Here is a 22,310-nt window from a genome sequence, read left to right on the forward strand (position 1 = left end):
CATTCCAGAAGTGTGAGGAGTTGACACCTCTGGAGGTGACCCACTACCAGCGGAGACTGGACTTGACTCTATAATCTTTTTGGAGGGACAGGCTTAAGGTGTGTTCCATACAGTTCTTCAGAGAATGACCAGCAGGATTAAGCCCCAGTTGTTCACTGTAATTGTCTTATCTGTTCAGGCTGCTATAACAAAGAAAAACATAGACTGGATGGCTTATAAACAACAGAAATTCATTTCTCATGGGTCTAGAGGCTGAAGTCTGAGATCATGATGAGGTTCTGATAAGGACCCTCTCTGGCTGCAGACTAATACTGTCTTCTCATTGTATCCTCACATGGCATAAAGAGTGAGGGAACTCTCTTGAGTCTTATAAAAAAGGGCACTAATCCCATTCATGACAGCAGAGCCTGCCCAAAGGCCCAGAGGCCCCACCTCCTAATATCTTCACTGGGATTTCAACATATGAATCTGGGGTGGGACACAAACATTCATAACAGTAATCCATTTATTAACACACTCAGTAGACATTCCTTCGTTTCTGTGTCACTTTTAATGCTCCTTCACTTCTAGCTCCTTGGATCACCTCCCAAGACAACTGTAGGCACACAAGCCTTTCCCTTAGGTTCTGTTTTCACGGGAATTCAAACTAAGACATCCCTCACCACTGCCCCCAACATGCCTCCCCAGACACTTGCCAGGGCTCCTCCATATGGGTGATAGCCACTGTCCTAAGCACCTCTAGACCCTGGGCTTCTCGACTACTATGGCTAATGCCGAAAGCTCAGCCTCTGTACACTGGTGCCGGATTGAATCTTGGAGGCAAAGTTTTGGGTGAAGTAAAAAAGAATAGCTTTATTGCTTTGCCAGGCAAAGTGGGTCACAGCAGGCTCCTGCCCCAAAAAACTATGCATCCCAACCCGGGAGGATTTGATGAGGAGTTTTATAGCAATAGTTCAAGGGTGGGGTTGCTGACAAGATTAGGATGTGTGCAGGGTCTGTATTCCTTTAATCTCATCTCAGGTAGTCTTCTAATCTTGATGAGCTTCTCTGGTCCCTTCAATCTTGCCTCAGGTGGTTTCTTGGCTGCTACTCCCTTGATTATCAACTGTTTGAATCTTCCCTTTGGAACTCAGGGAAGATCATGGAAGCTGGAGTCTTGCCTACAAAGAATAAATGCGGGACAGAAAGGCTTCCATGGCCAGGAGCCCCCTTCACATCCAAGAAACCATCTGGACTCAGAAAAAAGTAGCCCAAAGGAAAAGATCAATGCTATTGACTTCATACACATGTACAATTCTTTAAATAGAGTTAGGAGCACGATTCAAAGGCCATGGTGACTAGAAGTGGGAATTGAGAGATAGAATAAGTAGAGGAGAGAAAGCCTCAGCTTCTGGCTGGAGTTAGAGGATGGGAAGGGATGCCATAGGAGCAGACTGGGGGGGAGATAAAAAGACTGGTCTTGGACATGTGCTTTTGGTGCCTGAGAGATAACCTGGTGGAGTTTCCAGGAGACTTTGGTTACCAGTTTCTGGAATTCAGGGGATAGAGATTTGAAAGACAGCAAACTAGAGATGATATTAAAAGTCATGAGCATGGATGAGATCCCTCAAGGTAAATGTCTAGAACAGAAAAGAAGCCTAAAATCTCTATATTAAAACTTAACCATGGTTTCTGAAAGGTAGATTTTTAGTGGTAGTGAAATAAAGGAACTTCAATTTTATACACTTTTTTCAGCTTTATTATTGCAAGTATTATTTGTATTTATTTCTTAGATTTTGTATTTGTATTTATTTGTACTTTATCATTATAAATAATTTAGCTTCATTATTACAAATAGTAGTGTAAGATTTTTTAAATGTACATCATAGTGATTTGATAAACATGTACATTGTAAAAGGATCTCCCCGGCAATCTGGTTAACACATCCCACATCCATCACCTCACAAGTTTATCCTCTTTCTCTCTCTCTCTCTCTCTCTCTCTCTCTCTCTCTCTCTCTCTCTCTCTCTCTCTCTCTTTTTTCTGGTGAGAACATTTAAATTCTACTTTCTTAGCAAATTTCAATTATATTGATACAATTCAGTGTTATCAACTATAGCCACCATGTTTTATGTTAGATCCTCAGACCTTATTCATCTTGTAGCTGAAACTTTGTACCTTTTACCGACCTCTTCCTATTACCCCCAGCCCCAGCCCCTGGCAACTACTTTTCTACTTTCTGTTTCTATGAGCATGAGCATGACTTTTGTTGTTGTTGCTGTTGTAGTTGTTGAAGACTTCCCTTTATTCTTTGGAGTACTAAATACTTACTTTGTTCAGGTACTGTTCATACATTTAAACTCATTTAGTCTTCCTTGGGTCAACAAGGTCGGATCAAATGGGGGGGGCGGAAACCGCCTTCTTAGAGAGCAGGTGTTATCATCTTCACAGGGTATCATTGGCTTTATAAGACTGTCTCACTTTAAGAATGCTGTGTCCATTTCCTGGTGTCACAATTTTTGTTTTTTTTTTACATCTTTATTGGAGTATAATTGCTTTGCAATGCTGTGTTAGTTTCTGCTACATAACAAAGTGAATCAGCTATATGTATAAATATATCCCCGTATCTCCTCCCTCTGCGCCTCCCTCCCACCTTCCCTATCCCACCCATCTAGGTGGTCAAAAAGCACCGAGCTGCTCTCCCTGTGCTGTGTAGCTGCTTCCCACTAGCTATCTATTTTACATTTTGTAGTGTATATATGTCAATGCCACTCTCTCACTTCATCCCAGCTTACCCTTCCCCTCACCATTCTCTACGTCTGCATCTTTATTCCTGTCCTGCCCCTAGGTTCTTCAGAACTTTTTTTTTTTAGATTCCATATATATGTGTTAGCATACGGTATTTGTTTTTGACTTTCTGACTTACTTCAGAGTATGACAGAGTATGACAGACTCTAGGTCCATCCACCTCACTACAAATAAACAAATTGCATTTCTTTTTATGGCTGAGTAATATTCCGTTGTATATATGTGCTACATCCTCTTTATCCATTCGTCTGTTGATGGGTATTTAGGTTGTTTCCGTATCCTGGCTACTGTAAATAGTGCTGCAATGAACATTGTGGTACATGTCTATTTTTGAATTATGGTTTTCTCAGGGTGTATGACCAGTAGTGGGATTGCTGGGTCATATGGTAGTTCTATTTTTAGATTTTTAAGGAACCTCCATACTGTTCTCCATAGTGGCTGTATCAATTTATATTCCCACCAACAGTGCAAGAGGCTTCCCTTTTCTCCACACCCTCTCCACATTTATTGTTTGTAGATTTTTTGATGATGACCACTCTGACCAGTGTGAGGTGATACCTCATTGTAGTTTTGATTTGCATTTCTCTAATAGTTAGTGATGTTGAGCATCTTTTCATGTGCCTCTTGGCTATCTGTATGTCTTCTTTGGTGAAATGTCGATTTAGGTCTTCTGTCCACTTTTTAATTGGGTTGTTTGTTTTTTTTGACATTGAGCTGCATCAGCTGCCTGTATATTTTGGAGATTAATCCTGTGTCCATTGCTTCATTTACAAATATTTTCTCCCATTCTGAGGGTTGTCTTTTCATCTTGTTTATGGTTTCCTTTGCTGTGCAAAAGCTTTTAAGTTTCATTATGTCCCTTTTGTTTTCATTTCCATTTCTCTGGGAGGTGGGTCCAAAAGGATCTTGCTGTGATTTATGTAATAGAGTGTTCTGCCTAATGTTTTCCTCTAAGAGTTTTATAGTGTCTGGCCTTACATTTAGGTCTTTAATCCATTTTGAGTTTATTTTTGTGTATGGTGTTAGGGAGTGTATTAATTTCATTCTTTTACATGTACATGTCCAGTTTTCCCAGCACCACTTATTGAAGAGGCTGTCTTTTCTCCATTGTATGTTCTTACCTCCTTTGCCATAAATTAGGTGTCCATACGTGGGTGTGTTTATCTCTGGGCTTTCTATCCTGTACCATTGATCTATATTTCTGTTTTTGTGCCAGTACCATACTATCTTGAATACTGTAGCTTTGTAGTATAGACTGAAGTCAGGGAGCCTGATTCCTCCAGCTCCTTTTTTCTTTCTCAAGATTGTTTTGGTTCTTCAGGGTCTTTTGTGTTTCCATACAAATTGTAAAATTTTTTGTTCTGGTTCTGTGAAAAATGCCATTGGTAGTTTGATAGCGATTGCATTGAATCCGTAGATTGCTTTGGGTAGGACAGTCATTTTCACAATATTGATTATTCCAATCCAAGAACATGGTATATCTCTCCATGTGTTTGTATCATCTTTGATTTCTTTCATCAGAGTCTTACAGTTTTCTGCATACAGGTCTTTTGTCTCCTTAGGTAGGTTTATTCCTAGGTATTTTATTCTTTCTGTTGCAATGGTAAATGGGAGTATTTCTTTAATTTCTCTTTCAGATTTTTCATTGTTAGTGCATAGGAATACATGAGATTTCTGTGTATTAATTTTGTATCCTGCTATTTTACCAAATTCATTGATTACCTCTAGTAGTTTTCTGATAGCATATTTAATATTCTCTGTGTAGGGGCTTCCCTGGTGGCGCAGTGGTTGATAATCTGCCTGCTAATGCTGGAGACATGGGTTCAAGCCCTGGTCTGGGAAGATCCCACATGCCACGGAGCAACTAGGCCCGTGAGCCACAACTACTGAGCCTGCGCGTCTGGAGCCTGTGCTCCTCAACAAGAGAGGCCGCAATAGTGAGAGGCCCGCGCACCACGATGAAGACTGGCCCCCGCTTGCCACAACTAGAGAAAGCCCTCACACAGAAACAAAGACCAACACAGCCAAAAATAAATTAATTAATTTTTTTTAAAAAAAGATTCTCTATGTATAGTATCATGTCATCTGCAAACAGTGACAGTTTTACTTCTTTTCCAATTTGGATTTCTTTTATTTCTTTTTCTTGTCTGATTGCCATGGCTAAAACTTCCAAAACCATGTTGAATAGTAATGGTGAGAGTGGACATCCTTGCCTTTTTCCTGATCTTAGAGGAAATGGTTTCAGTTTTTCACCATTGAAAATGACGTTGGCTATGGATTTGTCATATATGGCCTTTATTATGTTGATTTAGGTTCATTCTATGCCCACTTTCTGGAGAGGTTTTATCATAAATTGGTGTTGACAGTGTTCATTGCAGCTCTATTTACAATAGCCAGGACATGGAAGCAACCTATGTGCCCATCGACAGGTGAATGGATAAGGAAGATGTGGCACATATATACAATGGAATATTACTCAGCCATAAAAAGAAATGAAATTGAGTTAATTGTAGTGAGGTGGATGGACCTAGAGTCTGTCATACAGAGTGAAGTAAGTCAGAAAGAGAAAAACAAATACCATATGCTAACACATATATATGGAATCTAAAAAGAAAAAAAAAAGGTTCTGAAGGACTTAGGGGTAGGACAGGAATAAAGATGCAGATATAGAGAGCTGACTTGAGGACATGGCTGGGGGGAGGGTAAGCTGAGATGAAGTGAGAGAGTGGCATGGACATATATACACTACCAAATGTAAAATAGATAGCTAGTGGGAAGCAGCCACATAGCACAGGGAGATCAGCTTGGTGCTTTGTGACCACCTAGAGGGATGGGATAGGGAGGGTAGGAGGGAGAGGCAAGAGGGAGGAGATAAGGGGATATATGTATGTGTATAGCAGATTCACTTTGTTATAAAGCAGAAATTAACACACCATTATAAAGCAGTTATATTCCAATAAAGAAGTTAAAAAATAATAATGAAATAAAATAATGGGTGTTGAATTTTGTCAAAAGCTTTTTCTGCATCTTTTGAGATTATCATATGGTTTTTATCCTTCAATTTATTAATATGGTGTATCACATTGATTGATTTGCATATATTAAAGAATCGTTGCATTCCTGGGATAAACCCTACTTGATCATGGTGTATGATCCTTTTAATGTGCTGTTGGATTCTGTTTGCTTGTATTTTGTTGAGGTTTTTTGCATCTGTGTTCATCAGTGATTCTTTTTTTGTGACATCTTTGTCTGCTTTTGGTATCAGGGTGATGGTGGCCTCGTAGAATGAGTTTCGGAGCGTTCTTCCCTCTGCTATAATTTGGAAGAGTTTGAGAAGGATAGGTGTTAGCTTTTCTCTAAATGTTTAATAAAATTCATCTGTGAAGCCATCTGGTCCTGGGCTTCTGTTTGCTGGAAGATTTTTAATCACAGTTTCAATATCAGTGCTTGTGATTGGTCTGTTCATATTTTCTATTCCTTCCTGGTTCAGTGTTGAAACGTTGTGCTTTTCTAAAAATTTGTCCATTTCTTCCAGGTTGTCCATTTTATTGGCATATAGTTGTTTGTAGTAGTCTCTCATGATCCTTTGTATTTCTGCAGTGTCAGTTGTTACTTCTTTTTCATTTCTAATTCTGTTGATTTGAGTCTTCTCCCTTTTTTTCTTGATGAGTCTGGCTAATCTTTTATCAACTTTGTTTATCTTCTCAAAGAACCAGCTTTTAGTCTTCTTGATCTTTGCTACTGTTTTCTTCATTTCTTTTGCATTTATTTCTTATCTGATCTTTATGATTTCTTTCCTTCTGCTAATTTTTTTTGGGGGGGGGTTGGTGTTCTTCTTTCTCTAATTGTTTCAGGTGTAAGGTTAGGTTGTTTATTTAAGATTTTTCTTATTTCTTGAGGTAGGATTGTATTGCTATAAACTTTCCTCTTAGAACTGCTCTTGCTGCAACACATATGTTTTGGGTCATCAAGTTTTTATTGTCATTTGTTTCTAGGTATTTTCTGATTTCCCCTTTGATTTCTTCAGTGCTAACTCTTGATTACTTAGTAGCATATTGTTTACCCTCCATGTGTTTGTATTTTTTACAGTTTTTTTCCTGTAATTGATATCCAGTCTCATAGTGTTGTGGTAGGAATAGATACTTGATACAATTTCAATTTTCTTAAATTTACTGAGGCTTGATTGGTGACCTAAGATATGATCTATCCTGGAGAATGTTCCATGTACACTTCAGAAGAAAGTGTATTCTGTTGTTTTTGGATGGAATGTCCCCTAAATATCAATTAAGTCCATCTTGCCTAATGTGTCCTTTAAAGCTTGTGTTTCCTTATTTATTTTCATTTTGGATGATCTGTCCATTGGTGAAAGTGGGGTGTTAAAGTCCCCTACTATGATTGTGTTACTGTCGATTTCCCCTTTTATGGCTGTTAGTATTTGCCTTATGTATTGAGGTGCTCCTATGTTGGGTGCATAAATATTTACAATTGTTATATCTTCTTCTTGGATTGATCCCTTCATCATTATGTAGTGTCCTTCTTTGTCTCTTGTAATAGTCTTTACTTTAAAGTCTATTTTGTGTGATATGAGAATTTCTACTCCAGCTTTCTTTTGATATCCGTTTGTATGGAATATCTTTTTCCATCCCCTCACTTTGTTTTTTGTGTCCCTAGCTCTGAAGTGGGTCTCTTGTAGACAGCACATATATATGGGTCTTGTTTTTGTAACCATTCAGCCTGCCTGTGTCTTTTGGTTGGAGCATTTAATCCATTTACATTTAAGGTAATTACTGATATGTATGCTCCTATTACCATTTTTTAATAGTTTCGAGTTTGTTTTGGTAGGTCTTTTTCTCCTTTTGTGTTTCCTGCCTAGAGAAGTTCCTTTAGCATTTGTTGTAGAGCTGGTTTGGTGGTGCTGAATTCTCTTAGCTTTTGCTTGTCTGTAAAGGTTTTAATTTCTCCATCAAATCTGAATGAGATCCTGGCTGGGTACAATAATCTTGGTTGGAGGTTCTTCCCTTTCATCACTTTAAATATGTCCTGCCACTCCTTTCTGGCCTGCAGAGTTTCTGCTGAAAGATCAGCTGTTAACCATATGGGGATTCCCTCGTATGTTATTTGGTGCTTTTCCCTTGTTGCTTTTAATAGTTTTTCTTGGTATTTAATTTTTGATAGTTTGATTAATATGTGTATTGGAGTGTTTCTTTCTGGATTTATCCTGTATGGAACTCTTTGTGCTTCCTGGCCTTGACTCTTTCTTTTCCCAAGTTAGGGAAGTTTTTGACTATAATCTCTTCAAATATTTTCTCAGACCGTTTCTTTTTCTCTTCTTCTCCTGGGACCCCTATAATTCAAATGTCACTGTGTTTACTGTTGTCGCAGAGGTCTCTGAGACTCTCCTCAATTCTTTTAATTCTTTTTCCTTTAGTCTGCTCTGTGGCAGTTATTTCCACTATTCTATTTTTTTTCTAAATTTAATTTTTATTTTATACTGGGGTATAGTTGATTTACAACTATGTAAATGTGTGAGTTTCAGGTGTACAGCAAAGTGAATCAGTTATATATACACATATATTCATTTTTTTCATGATTTTTATTTTTTTATCTTAAAATCAGAAAGATGATTTTAATCTTATTTCTCAATAAAATAATAACATACATTTGTAAAGCAAACAATTTTAAGAATATTTCTCTAAAGGCTTTCTGGAATTCCTAAAAGAAATTCATCTATTTTACAAAGAAAGTTCCAAGGAATTAAGGAAAACAACATAAAGTTATAAAGTAGCCCACTCTCCCTGCAACACACAGTAATCATTCTGGTACAAACAACATTTTTCTTTTTTAATAGAGCAGGTTCTCATTAGTCATCAATTTTATACACATCAGTGTATACATGTCAATCCCAATCTCCCAACTCATCACACCACCACCTCCACTCCCCCCACCGCGGCTTTCCCCCTTGGTGTCCACACGTTTGTTCTCTACATCTGTGTCTCACTTTCTGCCCTGCAACCAGTTCATCTATACCATTTTTATAGGTTCCATATATAAGCGTTAATATACGATATTTGTTTTTCTCTTTCTGACTTACTTCACTCTGTATGACAGTCTTTAGATCCATCCACGTCTCAACAAAAGACCAAATTTCGTTCATTTTATGGCTGAGTAATATTCCATTGTTAATATTTACCACATCTTCTTTATCCATTCGTCTGTTGATGGGCATTTAGGTTGCTTCCATGACCTGGCTATTGGAAATAGTGCTGCAATGAACGTTGGGGTGCATGTGTCTCTTTGAAATGCCGTTTTCTTGGGTATATGCCCAGTACTGGGATTGCTGGATCATAGGGTAATTCTATATTTAGTCTTTTAAGGAACCTCCATACTGCTCTCCATAGTGGCTATATCAGTTTACATTCCCACCAACAGTGCAAGAGGGTTCCCTTTTCTCCACACCCTCTTCAGCATTTATTGTTTGTAGATTCTCTGATGAAGCCCATTCTAACTGGTGTGAGGTGATAACCTCATTGTAGTTTTGATTTGCATTTCTCTAATAATTAGTGATGTTGAGCAGCTTTTCATGTGCTTTTGGCCATCTGTATGTCTTCTTTGGAGAAAAGTCTATTTAGGTCTTCTGCCCATTTTTGGATTGGGTTGTTTGTTTTTTTAATATCAAGCTGCATGAGCTCTTTTTATATTTTGGAGATTAATCCTTTGTCCGTGGATTCGTTTGCAAATATTTTCTCCCATTCTGAGGGTTGTCTTTTGGTCTTATTTATGGTTTCCTTTGCTGTGCAAAAGCTTTGAAGTTTCATTAGGTCCCATTTGTTTATTTTTATTTTTATTTCCATTACCCTAGGAGGTGGATCAAAAAATATCTTGCTGTGATTTATATCAAAGAGTGTTCTTCCTATGTTTTCCTCTAAGATTTTTGTAGTGTCCGGTCTCACATTTAGGTCTCTAATCCATTTTGAGTTTATTTTTGAGTATGGTGTTAGGGAGTGTTCTAATTTCATTCTTTTACATGTAGCTGTCCAATTTTCCCAGCACCACTTATTGAAGAGACTGTCTTTTCTCCATTGTATATCCTTGTCTCCTTTGTCATATATTAGTTGATCATAGGTGCATGGGTTTACCTCTGGGCTTTCTATCTTGTTCCACTGATCGATGTTTCTGTTTTTGTGCCAGTACCATATTGTCTTGATTACTGTAGCTTTGTACCATAGTCTGAAGTCAGAGAGTCTGATTCCTCCAGCTCTGTATTTTTTTCCCTCAAGATTGCTTTGGCTATGTGGGGTCTTTTGTGTCTCTATACAAATTTTAAGATTTTTTGTTGTAGTTCTGTAAAATGCCACTGGTAATTTGATAGGGATTGCATTGAATCTGTAGATTGGTTTGGGTAGTATAGTCCTTTTCACAATATTGATTCTTCCAATCCAAGAACATGGTATATCTCTCCATCTGTTGGTATCATCTTTAATTTCTTTCATCAGTGTCTTACAGTTTTCTGCATACAGGTCTTTCTTCTCCCTAGGAAGGTTTATGCCTAGGTATTCTATTCTTTTTGTTGCAATGGTAAATGGGAGTGTTTCCTTAATTTCTCTTTCAGATATTTCATCGGAGAGGCTGGGAAGATGGCGGAAGAGTAAGACGCGGAGATCACCTTCCTCCCCACAGGTACACCAGAAATACATCTACACGTGGAACAACTCCTACAGAACACCTACTGAAGGCTGGCAGAAGACCTCAGACCTCCCAAAAGGCAAGAAACTCCCCACGTACCTGGGTAGGGCAAAAGGAAAAAGAAAAAACAGAGACAAAAGAATAGGGACAATGGAGGGAGCTGTGAAGGAGGAAAAGTTTCCACACCCTAGGAAGCCCCTTCGCGGGCATAGACTGCGGGAGGTGGACGGGGGAGCTTCGGAGCCACAGAGGAGAGCACAGCAACAGGGGTGCGTAGGGCAAAGCGGGGAGATTCCCGCACAGAGGATCGGTGCCGACCGGCACTCACCAGCCCGAGAGGCTTGTCTGCTCACCCGCGGGGGCGGGCGGGGCTGCGAGCTGAGGCTCGGGTTTCGGTTGGAGCGCAGGGAGAGGACCGGTGTTGGCGGCTTGAACATAGCCTGAAGGGGTTAGTGCACCACGGATAGCCGGGAGGGAGTCCGGGGAAAAGTCTGCACCTGCCAAAGAAGCAAGAGACTTTTTCTTCCCTCTTTGTTTCCTGGTGCGCGAGGAGAGGGGTTTAAGAGCGCTGCTTAAAGGAACTCCAGAGACGGGCGCGAGCCGCGTCTAAAAGCGCGGACCCCAGGGACGGGCGGAAGACGCTAAGGCTGCTGCTGCCGCCACCAAGAGGCCTGTGTGCGAGCACAGGTCACTATCCACAGCCCTCTTCCGGGGAGCCTGTGCAGCCCGCCACTGCCAGGTTCCCGGGATCCAGGGACAACTTCCCCGGGAGAACGCACGGCGGGCCTCAGGCTGGTGCAACGTCACGCCGGCCTCTGCCGCCGCAGGCCTGCCCCGCACGCCGTGCCCCTCCCTTCCCCTGGCCTGAGTGCGCCAGAGCCCCCAAAACAGCGGCTCCTTTAACCCCGTCCTGTCTGAGCAAAAAACAGACGCCCTCCAGCGACCTACACGCAGAGGCAGGGCCAAATCCAAAGATGAGCCCCTGTGAGCTGTGAGAACAAAGAAGAGAAAGGGAAATCTCTCCCAGCAGCCTCAGAAACAGCGGATTAAATCTCCACAATCAACTTGATGTACCCTGCATCTGTGGAATACATGAATAGTCAACGAATCATCCCAAATTGAGGAGGTGGACTTCGAGAGCAAGATCTATGATTTTTTTCCCCTTTTCCTCTTTTTGTGAATGTGTATGTGTATGCTTCTGTGTGAGGGCTTGTCTGTATAGCTTTGCTTCCACCATTTGTCCTAGGGTTCTATCCGTCCTTTTTTTTTTTTAATTTTTTTCTTAATAATTAATTATAATAACTTTATTACACTTTACCTTCTTTCTTTCTTTCTTTCTTTCTTCCTTCCTTCCTTCCTTCCTTCCTTCCTTCCTTCCTTCCTTCCTTCCTTCCTTTCTTTCTTTCTTTCTTTCTTTCTTTCTTTCCTTCCTTCCTTCCTTCCTTCCTTCCTTCCTTCCCTCCTTTAGACAACGAATCATCCCAAATTGAGGAGGTGGGCTTCGAGAGCAAGATTTATGATTTTTTCCCCTTGACCTCTTTTTGTGAGGGTGTATGTGTATGCTTCTGTGTAAGATTTTGTCTGTATAGCTTTGCTTCCAACATTTGTCCTAAGGTTCTATCCGTCCTTTTTTTTTCTAAATAATATTTTTTAATTCAATAACTTTATTATACTTTACTATATTATATTTTACTGTATCTTCTTTCTTTCTGTCTTTTTTCCTTCCTTCCCTCCTTCCTTCCTTCCTTCCCCCATCCTTCCCTCCTTTTTTCTTTCTTTCTTTCTTTCTTTCTTTCTCTTTCTTTCTTTCTTTCTTTCTTTCTTTCTTTCTTTCTTTCTTTCTTTCTTTCTTTCTTTCTTCATACTTCTACTAATTCTCTCTACTTTTTCTCCCTTTTATTCTGAGCCGTGTGGATGAAAGGCTCTTGGTGCTCCAGCCAGGAGTCAGGGCTCTGCCTCTGAGGTGGGACAGCCAACTTCAGGACACTGATCCACAAGAGACCTCCCAGCTCCATATAATAACAAACGGCGAAAATCTCCCAGAGACCTCCATTTTAACACCAGCACCCAGCTTCACTCAACGACCAGCAAGCTACGGTGCTGGACAACCTATGCCAAACAACTAGCAAAACAGGAACACAACCCCATCCATTAGTAGAGAGGCTGCCTAAAATCATAATAACTCCACAGAAACCCAAAACACACCACCAGACGTGGACCTGCCCACTAGAGAGACAAGATCCAACCTCATCCACCACAACACAGGCACTAGTCCCCTCCACCAGGAAGCCTACACAACCCACTGAACCAACCTTAGCCACTGGAGACAGACATCAAAAACAACAGGAACTATGAACCTGCAGCCTGCAAAAAGGAGACCCCAAACACAGTAAGATAAGCAAAATGAGAAGACAGAAAAACACACAGCAGATGAAGGAGCAAGATAGAAATGCACCAGACCTAACAAATGAAGAGGAAATAGGCAGCCTACCTGAAAAAGAATTCAGAATAATGATAGTAAGGATGATCCCAAATCTTGGAAATAGAATGGACAAAATGCAAGAAACAGGAACTCAGGGGGAAGATGGCGGAAGAGTAAGACGCGGAGATCACCTTCCTCCCCACAGATACACCAGAAATACATCTACACGTGGAACAACTCCTACAGAACACCTACTGAAGGCTGGCAGAAGACCTCAGACCTCCCAAAAGGCAAGAAACTCCCCACGTACCTGGGTAGGGCAAAAGAAAAAAAGAAAAAACAGAGACAAAAGAATAGGGACGGCACCTGCACCAGTGGGAGGGAGCTGTGAAGGAGGAAAAGTTTCCACACCCTAGGAAGCCCCTTCGTGGGCGGAGACTGCGGGAGGCGGAGGGGGGAGCTTCGGAGCCGCGGAGGAGTGCACAGTAACAGGGGTGCAGAGGGCAAAGCGGGGAGATTCCCGCACAGAGGATCGGTGCCGACCGGCACTCACCAGCCCGAGAGGCTTGTCTGCTCACCCGCCGGGGCGGGCGGGGTTGCGAGCTGAGGCTTGGGTTTCGATTTCGGTTGGAGCGCAGGGAGAGGACTGGTGTTGGCGGCTTGAACATAGCCTGAAGGGATTAGTGCACCACGGATAGCCGGTAGGGAGTCCGGGAAAAAGTCTGCACCTGCCAAAGAGGCAAGAGACTTTTTCTTCCCTCTTTGTTTCCTGGTGCGCGAGGAGAGGGGTTTAAGAGCGCTGCTTAAAGGAACTCCAGAGACGGGCGCGAGCCGCGTCTAAAAGCGCGGACCCCAGAGACGGGCCCGAGCCGCGGCTAAAAGCGCGGACCCCAGGGACGGGCGGAAGACGCTAAGGCTGCTCCTGCCGCCAAGGGGCCTGTGTGCGAGCACAGGTCACTATCCACACCCCCCTTCCAGGGAGCCTGCGCAGCCCGCCACTGCCAGGTTCCCGGGATCCAGGGACAACTTCCCCGGGAGAATGCACGGCGGGCCTCAGGCTGGTGCAACGTCACGCCGGCCTCTGCCGCCGCAGGCTCGCCCCGCACGCAGTGCCCCTCCCTCCCCCCCTCCCCGGCCTGAGTGCGCCAGAGGCCCCGAATCAGCCGCTTCTTTAACCCCCTCCTGTCTGAGCAAAAAACAGACGCCCTCCAGCGACCTACACGCAGAGGCAGGGCCAAATCCAAAGCTGAGCCCCTGTGAGCTGTGAGAACAAAGAAGAGAAAGGGAAATCTCTCCCAGCAGCCTCAGAAACAGCGGATTAAATCTCCACAATCAACTTGATGTACGCTGCATCTGTGGAATACCTGAATAGACAACGAGTCATCCCAAATTGAGGAGGTGGGCTTCAAGAGCAAGATCTATGATTTTTTTCCCCTTTTCCTCTTTTTGTGAATGTGTATGTGTATGCTTCTGTGTGAGATCTTGTCTGTATAGTTTTGCTTCCACCATTTGTCCTAGGGTTCTCTCCGTCCATGGGTTTTTTTTTTAAATTTTTTTCTTAATTTTTAATTTTAATAACTTTACCTTCGTTCTTTCTTTCTTTCTTTCTTTCTTTCCTTCCTTCCTTCCCTCCTTTAGACAACGAATCATCCCAAATTGAGGAGGTGGGCTTCGAGAGCAAGATTTATGATTTTTTCCCCTTTACGTCTTTTTGTGAGGGTGTATGCGTATGCTTCTGTGTAAGATTTTGTCTGTATAGCTTTGCTTCCAGCATTTGTCTTAAGGTTCTATCCGCCCCCTTTTTTTTCCCCTAAATAATTATTTTTTAATTCAATAACGTTATAATACTTCATTTTATTGTACTGTATCTTCTTTCTTTCTGTCTTTTTTCCTTCCCTCCCTCCTTCCCTCCTTCCTTTCTTCCTCCCTACCTCCCTCCCTGCTTTCTTTCCTTCCTGCCTTCTTTCCTTCTTTCGTTCTTTCTTTCTTCCTTCCTTCCTTCCTTCCCTCCTTTCTTTCTTTCTTTCTTCCTACTTCTACTAATTCTTTCTCTCTACTTTTTCTCCCTTTTATTCTGAGCCGTGTGGATGAAAGGCTCTTGGTGCTCCAGCCAGGAGTCAGGGCTCTGCCTCTGAGGTGGGACAGCCAACTTCAGGACACTGGTCCACAAGAGACCTCCCAGCTCCACATAATATCAAACGGCAAAAATCTCCCAGGGACCTCCATCTTAACACCAGCACCCAGCTTCACTCAACGACCAGCAAGCTACAGTGCTGGAGAACCTATGCCAAACTAGCAAAACAGTAACACAACCCCACCCATTAGCAGAGAGGCTGCCTAAAATCATAATAAGGCCACAGACACCGCAAAACACACCACAAGATGTGAACCTGCCCACTAGAGAGACAAGATCCAACCTCATCCACCACAACACAGGCACTAGTCCCCTCCACCAGGAAGCCTACACAACCCACTGAACCAACCTTAGCCACTGGAGACAGACATCAAAAACAGCGGGAACTACGAACCTGCAGCCTGCAAAAAGGAGACCCCAAACACAGTAAGATAAGCAAAATGAGAAGACAGAAAAACACACAGCAGTTAAAGGAGCAAGATAAAAATGCACCAGACCTAACAAATGAAGAGGAAATAGGCAGTCTACCTGAAAAAGAATTCAGAATAATGATAGTAAGGATGATCAAAAATCTTGGAAATAGAATGGACAAAATGAAAAAACAGTTAACAAGGACCTGGAAGAAATAAAGATGAAACAAGCAACGAAGAACAACACAACAAATGAAATTAAAAGTACTCTAGATGGGATCAATAGCAGAATAACTGAGGCAGAAGAACGGATAAGTGACCTGGAAGATAAAATAGTGGAAATAACTACTGCAGAGCAGAATAAAGAAAAAAGAATGAAAAGAACTGAGGACAGTCTCAGAGACCTCTGGGACAACATTAAATGCACCAACATTCGAATTATAGGGGTTCCAGAAGAAGAAGAGAAAAAGAAAGGGACTGAGAAAATATTTGAAGAGATTATAGTTGAAAACTTCCCTAATATGGGAAAGGAAATAGTTAATCAAGTCCAGGATGCACAGAGAGTCCCATACAGGATAAATCCAAGGAGAAATACGCCAAGACACATATTAATCAAACTGTCAAAAATTAAATACAAAGAAAGCATATTAAAACTGCAAGGGAAAACAACAAATAACACACAGGGGAATCCCCATAAGGTTAACAGCTGATCTCTCAGCAGAAACCCTACAAGCCAGAAGGGAGTGGCAGGACATACTGAAAGTGATGAAGGAGAAAAACCTGCAACAAACATTACTCTACCCAGCAAGGATCTCATTCAGATTTGATGGCGAAATTAAAACCTTTACAGACAAGCAAAAGCTGAGAGAGTTCAGCACCACCAAACCAGCTTTACAACAAATGCTAAAGGAACTTCTCTAGACAAGAAACACAAGAGAAGGAAAAGACCTATAATAACGAACCCAAAAAAATTTAGAAAATGGGAATAGGAACATACATATTGATAATTACCTTAAATGTAAATGGACTAAAGGCTCCCACCAAAAGACACAGATTGGCTGAATGGATACAAAAACAAGACCCTTATATATGCTGTCTACAAGAGACCCACTTCAGACCTAGAGACACATACAGACTGAAAGTAAGGGGATGGAAAAAGATATTCCATGCAAATGGAAACCAAAAGAAAGCTGGAGTAGCAATTCTCATATCAGACAAAATAGACTTTAAAATAAGGATTATTAGAAGAGACAAAGAAGGACACTACATAATGATCAAGGGATCGATCCAAGAAGAAGATATAACAATTGTAAACATTTATGCACCCAACATAGCAGCACCTCAATAATAAGGCAAATACTAACAGCCATAAAAGGGGAAATTGACAGTAACACATTCATAGTAGGGGACTTTAACACCCCACTTTCACCCATGGACAGATCATCCAAAATGAAAATAAATAAGGAAACACAAGCTTTAAATGATACATTAAACAAGATGGACTTAATTGATATTTATAGGACACTCCATCCCAAAACAACAGAATACACATTTTTCTCAAGTGCTCATGGAACATTCTCCAGGATAGATCATATCTTGGGTCACAAATCAAGCCTTGGTAAATTTAAGAAAATCGAAATTGTATCAAGTATCTTTTCCGACCACAACGCCATGAGACTAGATATCAACTACAGGAACAGATCTGTAAAAAATACAAACACATGGAGGCTAAACAATACAATACTTATAACGAAGTGATCACTTTAGAAATCAAAGAGGAAATAAAAAAATACCTAGAAACAAATGACAATGGAGACACAACGACCCAAAACCTATGGGATGCAGCAAAAGCAGTTCTAAGGGGGAAGTTTATAGCAATACAAGCCCACCTTAAGAAGCAGGAAGCATCTCGAATAAACAACCTAACATTGCACCTCAAGCAATTAGAGAAAGAAGAACAAAAAAACCCCAGGGCTAGCAGAAGGAAAGAAATCATAAAAATCAGATCAGAAATAAATGAAAAAGAAATGAAGTAAACAATAGCAAAGATCAATAAAACTAAAAGCTGGTTCTTTGAGAAGATAAACAAAATTGATAAACCATTAGCCAGACTCATCAAGAAAAAAAGGGAGAAGACTCAAATCAATAGAATTAGCAATGAAAAAGGAGAAGTAACAACTGACACGGCAGAAATAAAAAAGATCATGAAAGATTACTACAAGCAACTCTATGCCAATAAAATGGACAATCTGGAAGAAATGGACAAATTCTTAGAAATGCACAACCTGCCAAGACTGAATCAGGAACAAATAGAAAATATGAACAGACCAAACACAAGCACTGAAATTGAAACTGTGATTAAAAATCTTCCAACAAACAAAAGCGCAGGACCAGATGGTTTCACAGGCGAATTCTATCAAACATTTAGAGAAGAGATAACACCTATCCTTCTCAAACTCTTCCAAAATATAGCAGAGGGAGGAACACTCCCAAATTCCTTCTACGAGGCCACATCACCTTGATAACAAAACCAGACAAGGATGTCACAAAGAAAGAAAACTACAGGCCAATATCACTCATGAACATAGATGCAAAAATCCTCAACAAAATACTAGCAAACAGAATCCAACAGCACATTAAAAGGATCATACACCATGATCAAGTGGGGTTTACTCCAGGAATGCAAGGATTCTTCAATATACGCAAATCTATCAATGTGATAAACCATATTAACAAATTGAAGGAGAAAAACCATATGATCATCTCAATAGATGCAGAGAAAGCTTTTGACAAAATTCAACACCCATTTATGATAAAAACCCTGAAGAAAGTAGGCATAGAGGGAACTTTCCTCAACATAATAAAGGCCATATATGACAAGCCCACAGCCAACATCATCCTCAATGGTGAAAAACTGAAAGCATTTCCACTAAGATCAGGAACAAGACAAGGTTGCCCACTCTCACCACTCTTATTCAACATAGTTTTGGAAGTTTTAGCCACAGCAATCAGAGAAGAAAAGGAATCCAAATCGGAAAAGAAGAAGTAAAGCTGTCACTGTTTGCAGATGACATGATCCTATACATAGAGAATCCTAAAGATGCTACCAGAAAACTACTAGAGCTAATCAATGAATTTGGTAAAGTAGCAGGATACAAAATTAATGCACAGAAATCTCTGGCATTCCTATATACTAATGATGAAAAATTTGAAAGTGAAATCAAGAAAACACTCCCATTTACCATTGCAACAAAAAGAATAAAATATCTAGGAATAAACCTACCTAAGGAGACAAAAGACCTGTATGCAGAAAATTATAAGACACTGATGAAAGAAATTAAAGATGATACAAATAGATGAAGAGATATAGCATGTTCTTGGATTGGAAGAATCAACATTGTGAAAATGACTCTACTACCCAAAGCAATCTATATATTCAATGCAATCCCTATCAAACTACCACTGGCATTTTTCACAGAACTAGAACAAAAAATTTCGCAATTTGTATGGAAACACAAAAGACCCCGAATAGCCAAAGCAATCTTGAGAACGAAAAAAGGAGCTGGAGGAATCAGGCTCCCTGATTTCAGACTATACTACAAAGCTACAGTAATCAAGACAGTATGGTACTGGCACAAAAACAGAAATATAGATCAATGGAACAGGATAGAAAGCCCAGAGATAAACCCACACACATATGGACACCTTATCTTTGATAAAGGAGGCAGGAATGTACAGTGGAGAAAGGACAGCCTCTTCAATAAGTGGTGCTGGGAAAACTGGACAGGTACATATAAAAGTATGAGATTAGATCACTCCCTAACACCATACACAAAAATAAGTTCAAAATAGATTAAAGACCTAAATGTAAGGCCAGAAACTATCAAACTCTTAGAGGAAAACATAGGCAGAACACTCTATGACATAAATCACAGCAAGAGCCTTTCTGACCCACCTCCTAGAGTAATGGAAATAAAAACAAAAATAAACAAATGGGACCTAATGAAACTTCAAAGCTTTTGCACAGCAAAGGAAACCATAAATAAGACCAAAAGACAACCCTCAGAATGGGAGAAAATATTTGCAAATGAAACAACTGACAAAGGATTAATCTCCAAAATTTACAAGCAGCTCATGCAGCTCAATAACAAAAAAACAAACAACCCAATCCAAAAATGGGCAGAAGACCTAAATAGACTTTTCTCCAAAGAAGATATACAGACTGCCATCAAACACATGAAAGAATGCTCAACATCATTAATCATTAGAGAAATGCAAATCAAGACTACAATGAGATATCATCTCACACCAGTCAGAATGGCCATCATCAAAAAATCTAGAAACAATAAATGCTGGAGAGGGTGTGGAGAAAAGGGAACACTCTTGCACTGCTGGTGGGAATGTGAATTGGTTCTGCCACTATGGAGAACAGTATGGAGGTTCCTTAAAAAACTACAAATAGAACTACCATATGACCCAGCAATCCCACTACTGGGCATATACCCTGAGAAAACCATAATTCAAAAAGAGTCATGTACCAAAATGTTCATTGCAGCTCTATTTACAATAGCCCGGCAATGGAAACAACCTAAGTGCCCATCATCGGATGAATGGATAAAGAAGATTGGCACATATATACAATGGAATATTACTCAGCCATAAAAAGAAACGAAATTGAGCTATTTGTAATGAGGTGGATAGACCTAGAGTCTGTCATACAGAGTGAAGTAAGTCAGAAAGAAAAAGACAAATACCGTATGCTAACACATATATATGGAATTTAAGGGGAAAAAATGTCATGAAGAACCTAGGGGTAAGACAGGAAAAAAGACACAGACCTACTAGAGAACGGACTTGAGGATATGGGGAGGGGGAAGGGTGAGCTGTGACAGGGCGAGAGAGAGGCATGGACATATATACACTAAGAAACGTAAGGTAGATAGCTAATTGGAAGCAGCCGCATAGCACAGGGATATCAGCTCAGTGCTTTGTGACCACCTGGAGGGGTGGGATAGGGAGGGTGAGAGGGAGGCAGACGCAAGAGGGAAGAGATATGGGAACATATGTATATGTATAACTGATTCATTTTGTTATGGGGCAGAAACTAACACACCATTGTAAAGAAATTATACTCCAATAAAGATGTTAAAAAAAAGATATTTCATCATTAGTGTATAGGAATGCAAGAGATTTCTGTGCATTAATTTTGTACCCTGAAACTTTACCAAATTCATTGATTAGCTCCAGTAGTTTTCTGGTGGGTCTTTAGGATTCTCTATGTATAGCATCATGTCATCTGCAAAGAGTGACAGTTTTACTTCTTCTTTTCAAATTTGTATTCCTTTTATTTCTTTTTCTTCTCTGATTGCTGTGGCTAGGACTTCCAAAACTATGTTGAAAAATAGTGGTGAGAGTGGACGTCCTTGCCTTTTTCCTGATCTTAGAGGAAATGCTTTCAGTTTTTCACCATTGAGAACGATGTTTGCTGTGGGTTTGTCGTATATGCCCTTTATTATGTTGAGGTAGGTTCCCTCTATGCCCACTTTCTGGAGAGTTTTTATCATAAATGAGTGTTGAAATTTGTCAAAAGCTTTTTCTGCTTCTATTGAGATGATCATATGGTTTTTATTCTTCAATTTGTTAATATGGTGTATCACATTGATTCATTTGCGTATATTGAAGAATCCTTGCCTCCCTGGGATAAATCCCACTTGATCATGCTGTATGATCCTTTTAATGGGTTGTTGGATTCTGTTTGCTAGTATTTTTTTGAGGGTTTTTACATCTATATACATCAGTGATTTTGGTCTGTAATTTTCTTTTTGTTGTAGTATATTTTTCTGGTTTTGGTATCAGGGTGATGCTGGCCTCATAGAATGAGTTTGGGAGTGTTCCTTCCTCTGCAGTTTTTTGGAAGAGTTTGAGAAGGTTGGCTGTTAGCTCTTCTCGAAATGTTTGATAGAATTCACCTGTGAAGCCATCTGGTCCTGGACTTTTTTTTTGTTGGAAGTTTTTAAATCACAGTTTCAATTTCCTTACTTGTGATTGGTCTGTTCATATTTTCTATTTTTTCCTGGTTCAGTCTTGGAAGGTTATACCTTTCTAAGAATTTGTCCATTTCTTCCAGGTTGTCCATTTTATTGGCATACAGTTACTTGTAGTACTCTCTTAGGATGCTTTGTATTTCTGTGGTGTCTGTTGTAACTTCTCCTTTTTCATTTCTAATCTTATTGATTTGTGTCCTCTTTTTCCTGATGAGTCTGGCTAATGGTTTATCCATTTTCTTTATCTTCTCAAAGAACCAGCTTTTAGTTTTATTGATCTTTGCTATTGTTTTCTTTGTTTCTATTTCATTTATTTCTGCTCTGATCTTTATGATTTCTTTCCTTCTGCTAACTTTGGGTTTCGTTTGTTCTTATTTCTCTAGTTCCTTTAGGTGTAAGGTTAGATTGTTTATTTGAGATATTTCTTGTTTCTTGAGGTAGGCTTGTATAGCTATAAACTTCCCTCTTAGAACTGCTTTTGCTGCATCCCATAGGTTTTGGATCATTGTGTTTTCATTGTCATTTTTCTGTAGGCATTTTTTGATTTCCTTTTTGACTGCTTCAGTGATCTCTTGGTTATTTAGTAACATATTGTTTAACTTCTGTGTGTTAGTGTTTTCTACGTTTTTTTTTCCTGTAATTTATTTCTAATCTCATAGCGTTGTGGTCAGAAAAGATGCTTGATATGATTTCAATTTTCTTAAATTTACTGAGGCTTGATTTGTGACCCAAGGTATGATCTATCCTGGAGAATGTTCCATGCACACTTGAGAAGAAAGTGTAATCTGTTGTTTTTGGATGGAATGTCCTATAAATATCAATTAAATCTA

At 40.2% G+C, this 22,310-nt stretch overlaps 1 protein-coding gene across 1 annotated transcript in view; it reads left to right on the top strand.

Moving 5' to 3' along the window:
• Positions 1 to 1,592: 1,592 nt before the first annotated feature.
• TGM6 (transglutaminase 6) overlaps positions 1,593 to 22,310 on the top strand; it is a 65,810-nt gene continuing 45,092 nt past the window's right edge. Inside the window, 1 exon segment of the mRNA XM_060124772.1 lies at positions 1,593 to 1,611. Within this exon segment, the coding sequence (XP_059980755.1) occupies positions 1,593 to 1,611 (19 nt within the window).

Source organism: Lagenorhynchus albirostris, chromosome 15, assembly GCF_949774975.1.
Source record: "Lagenorhynchus albirostris chromosome 15, mLagAlb1.1, whole genome shotgun sequence".
Lineage (NCBI taxonomy): Eukaryota > Metazoa > Chordata > Mammalia > Artiodactyla > Delphinidae > Lagenorhynchus > Lagenorhynchus albirostris.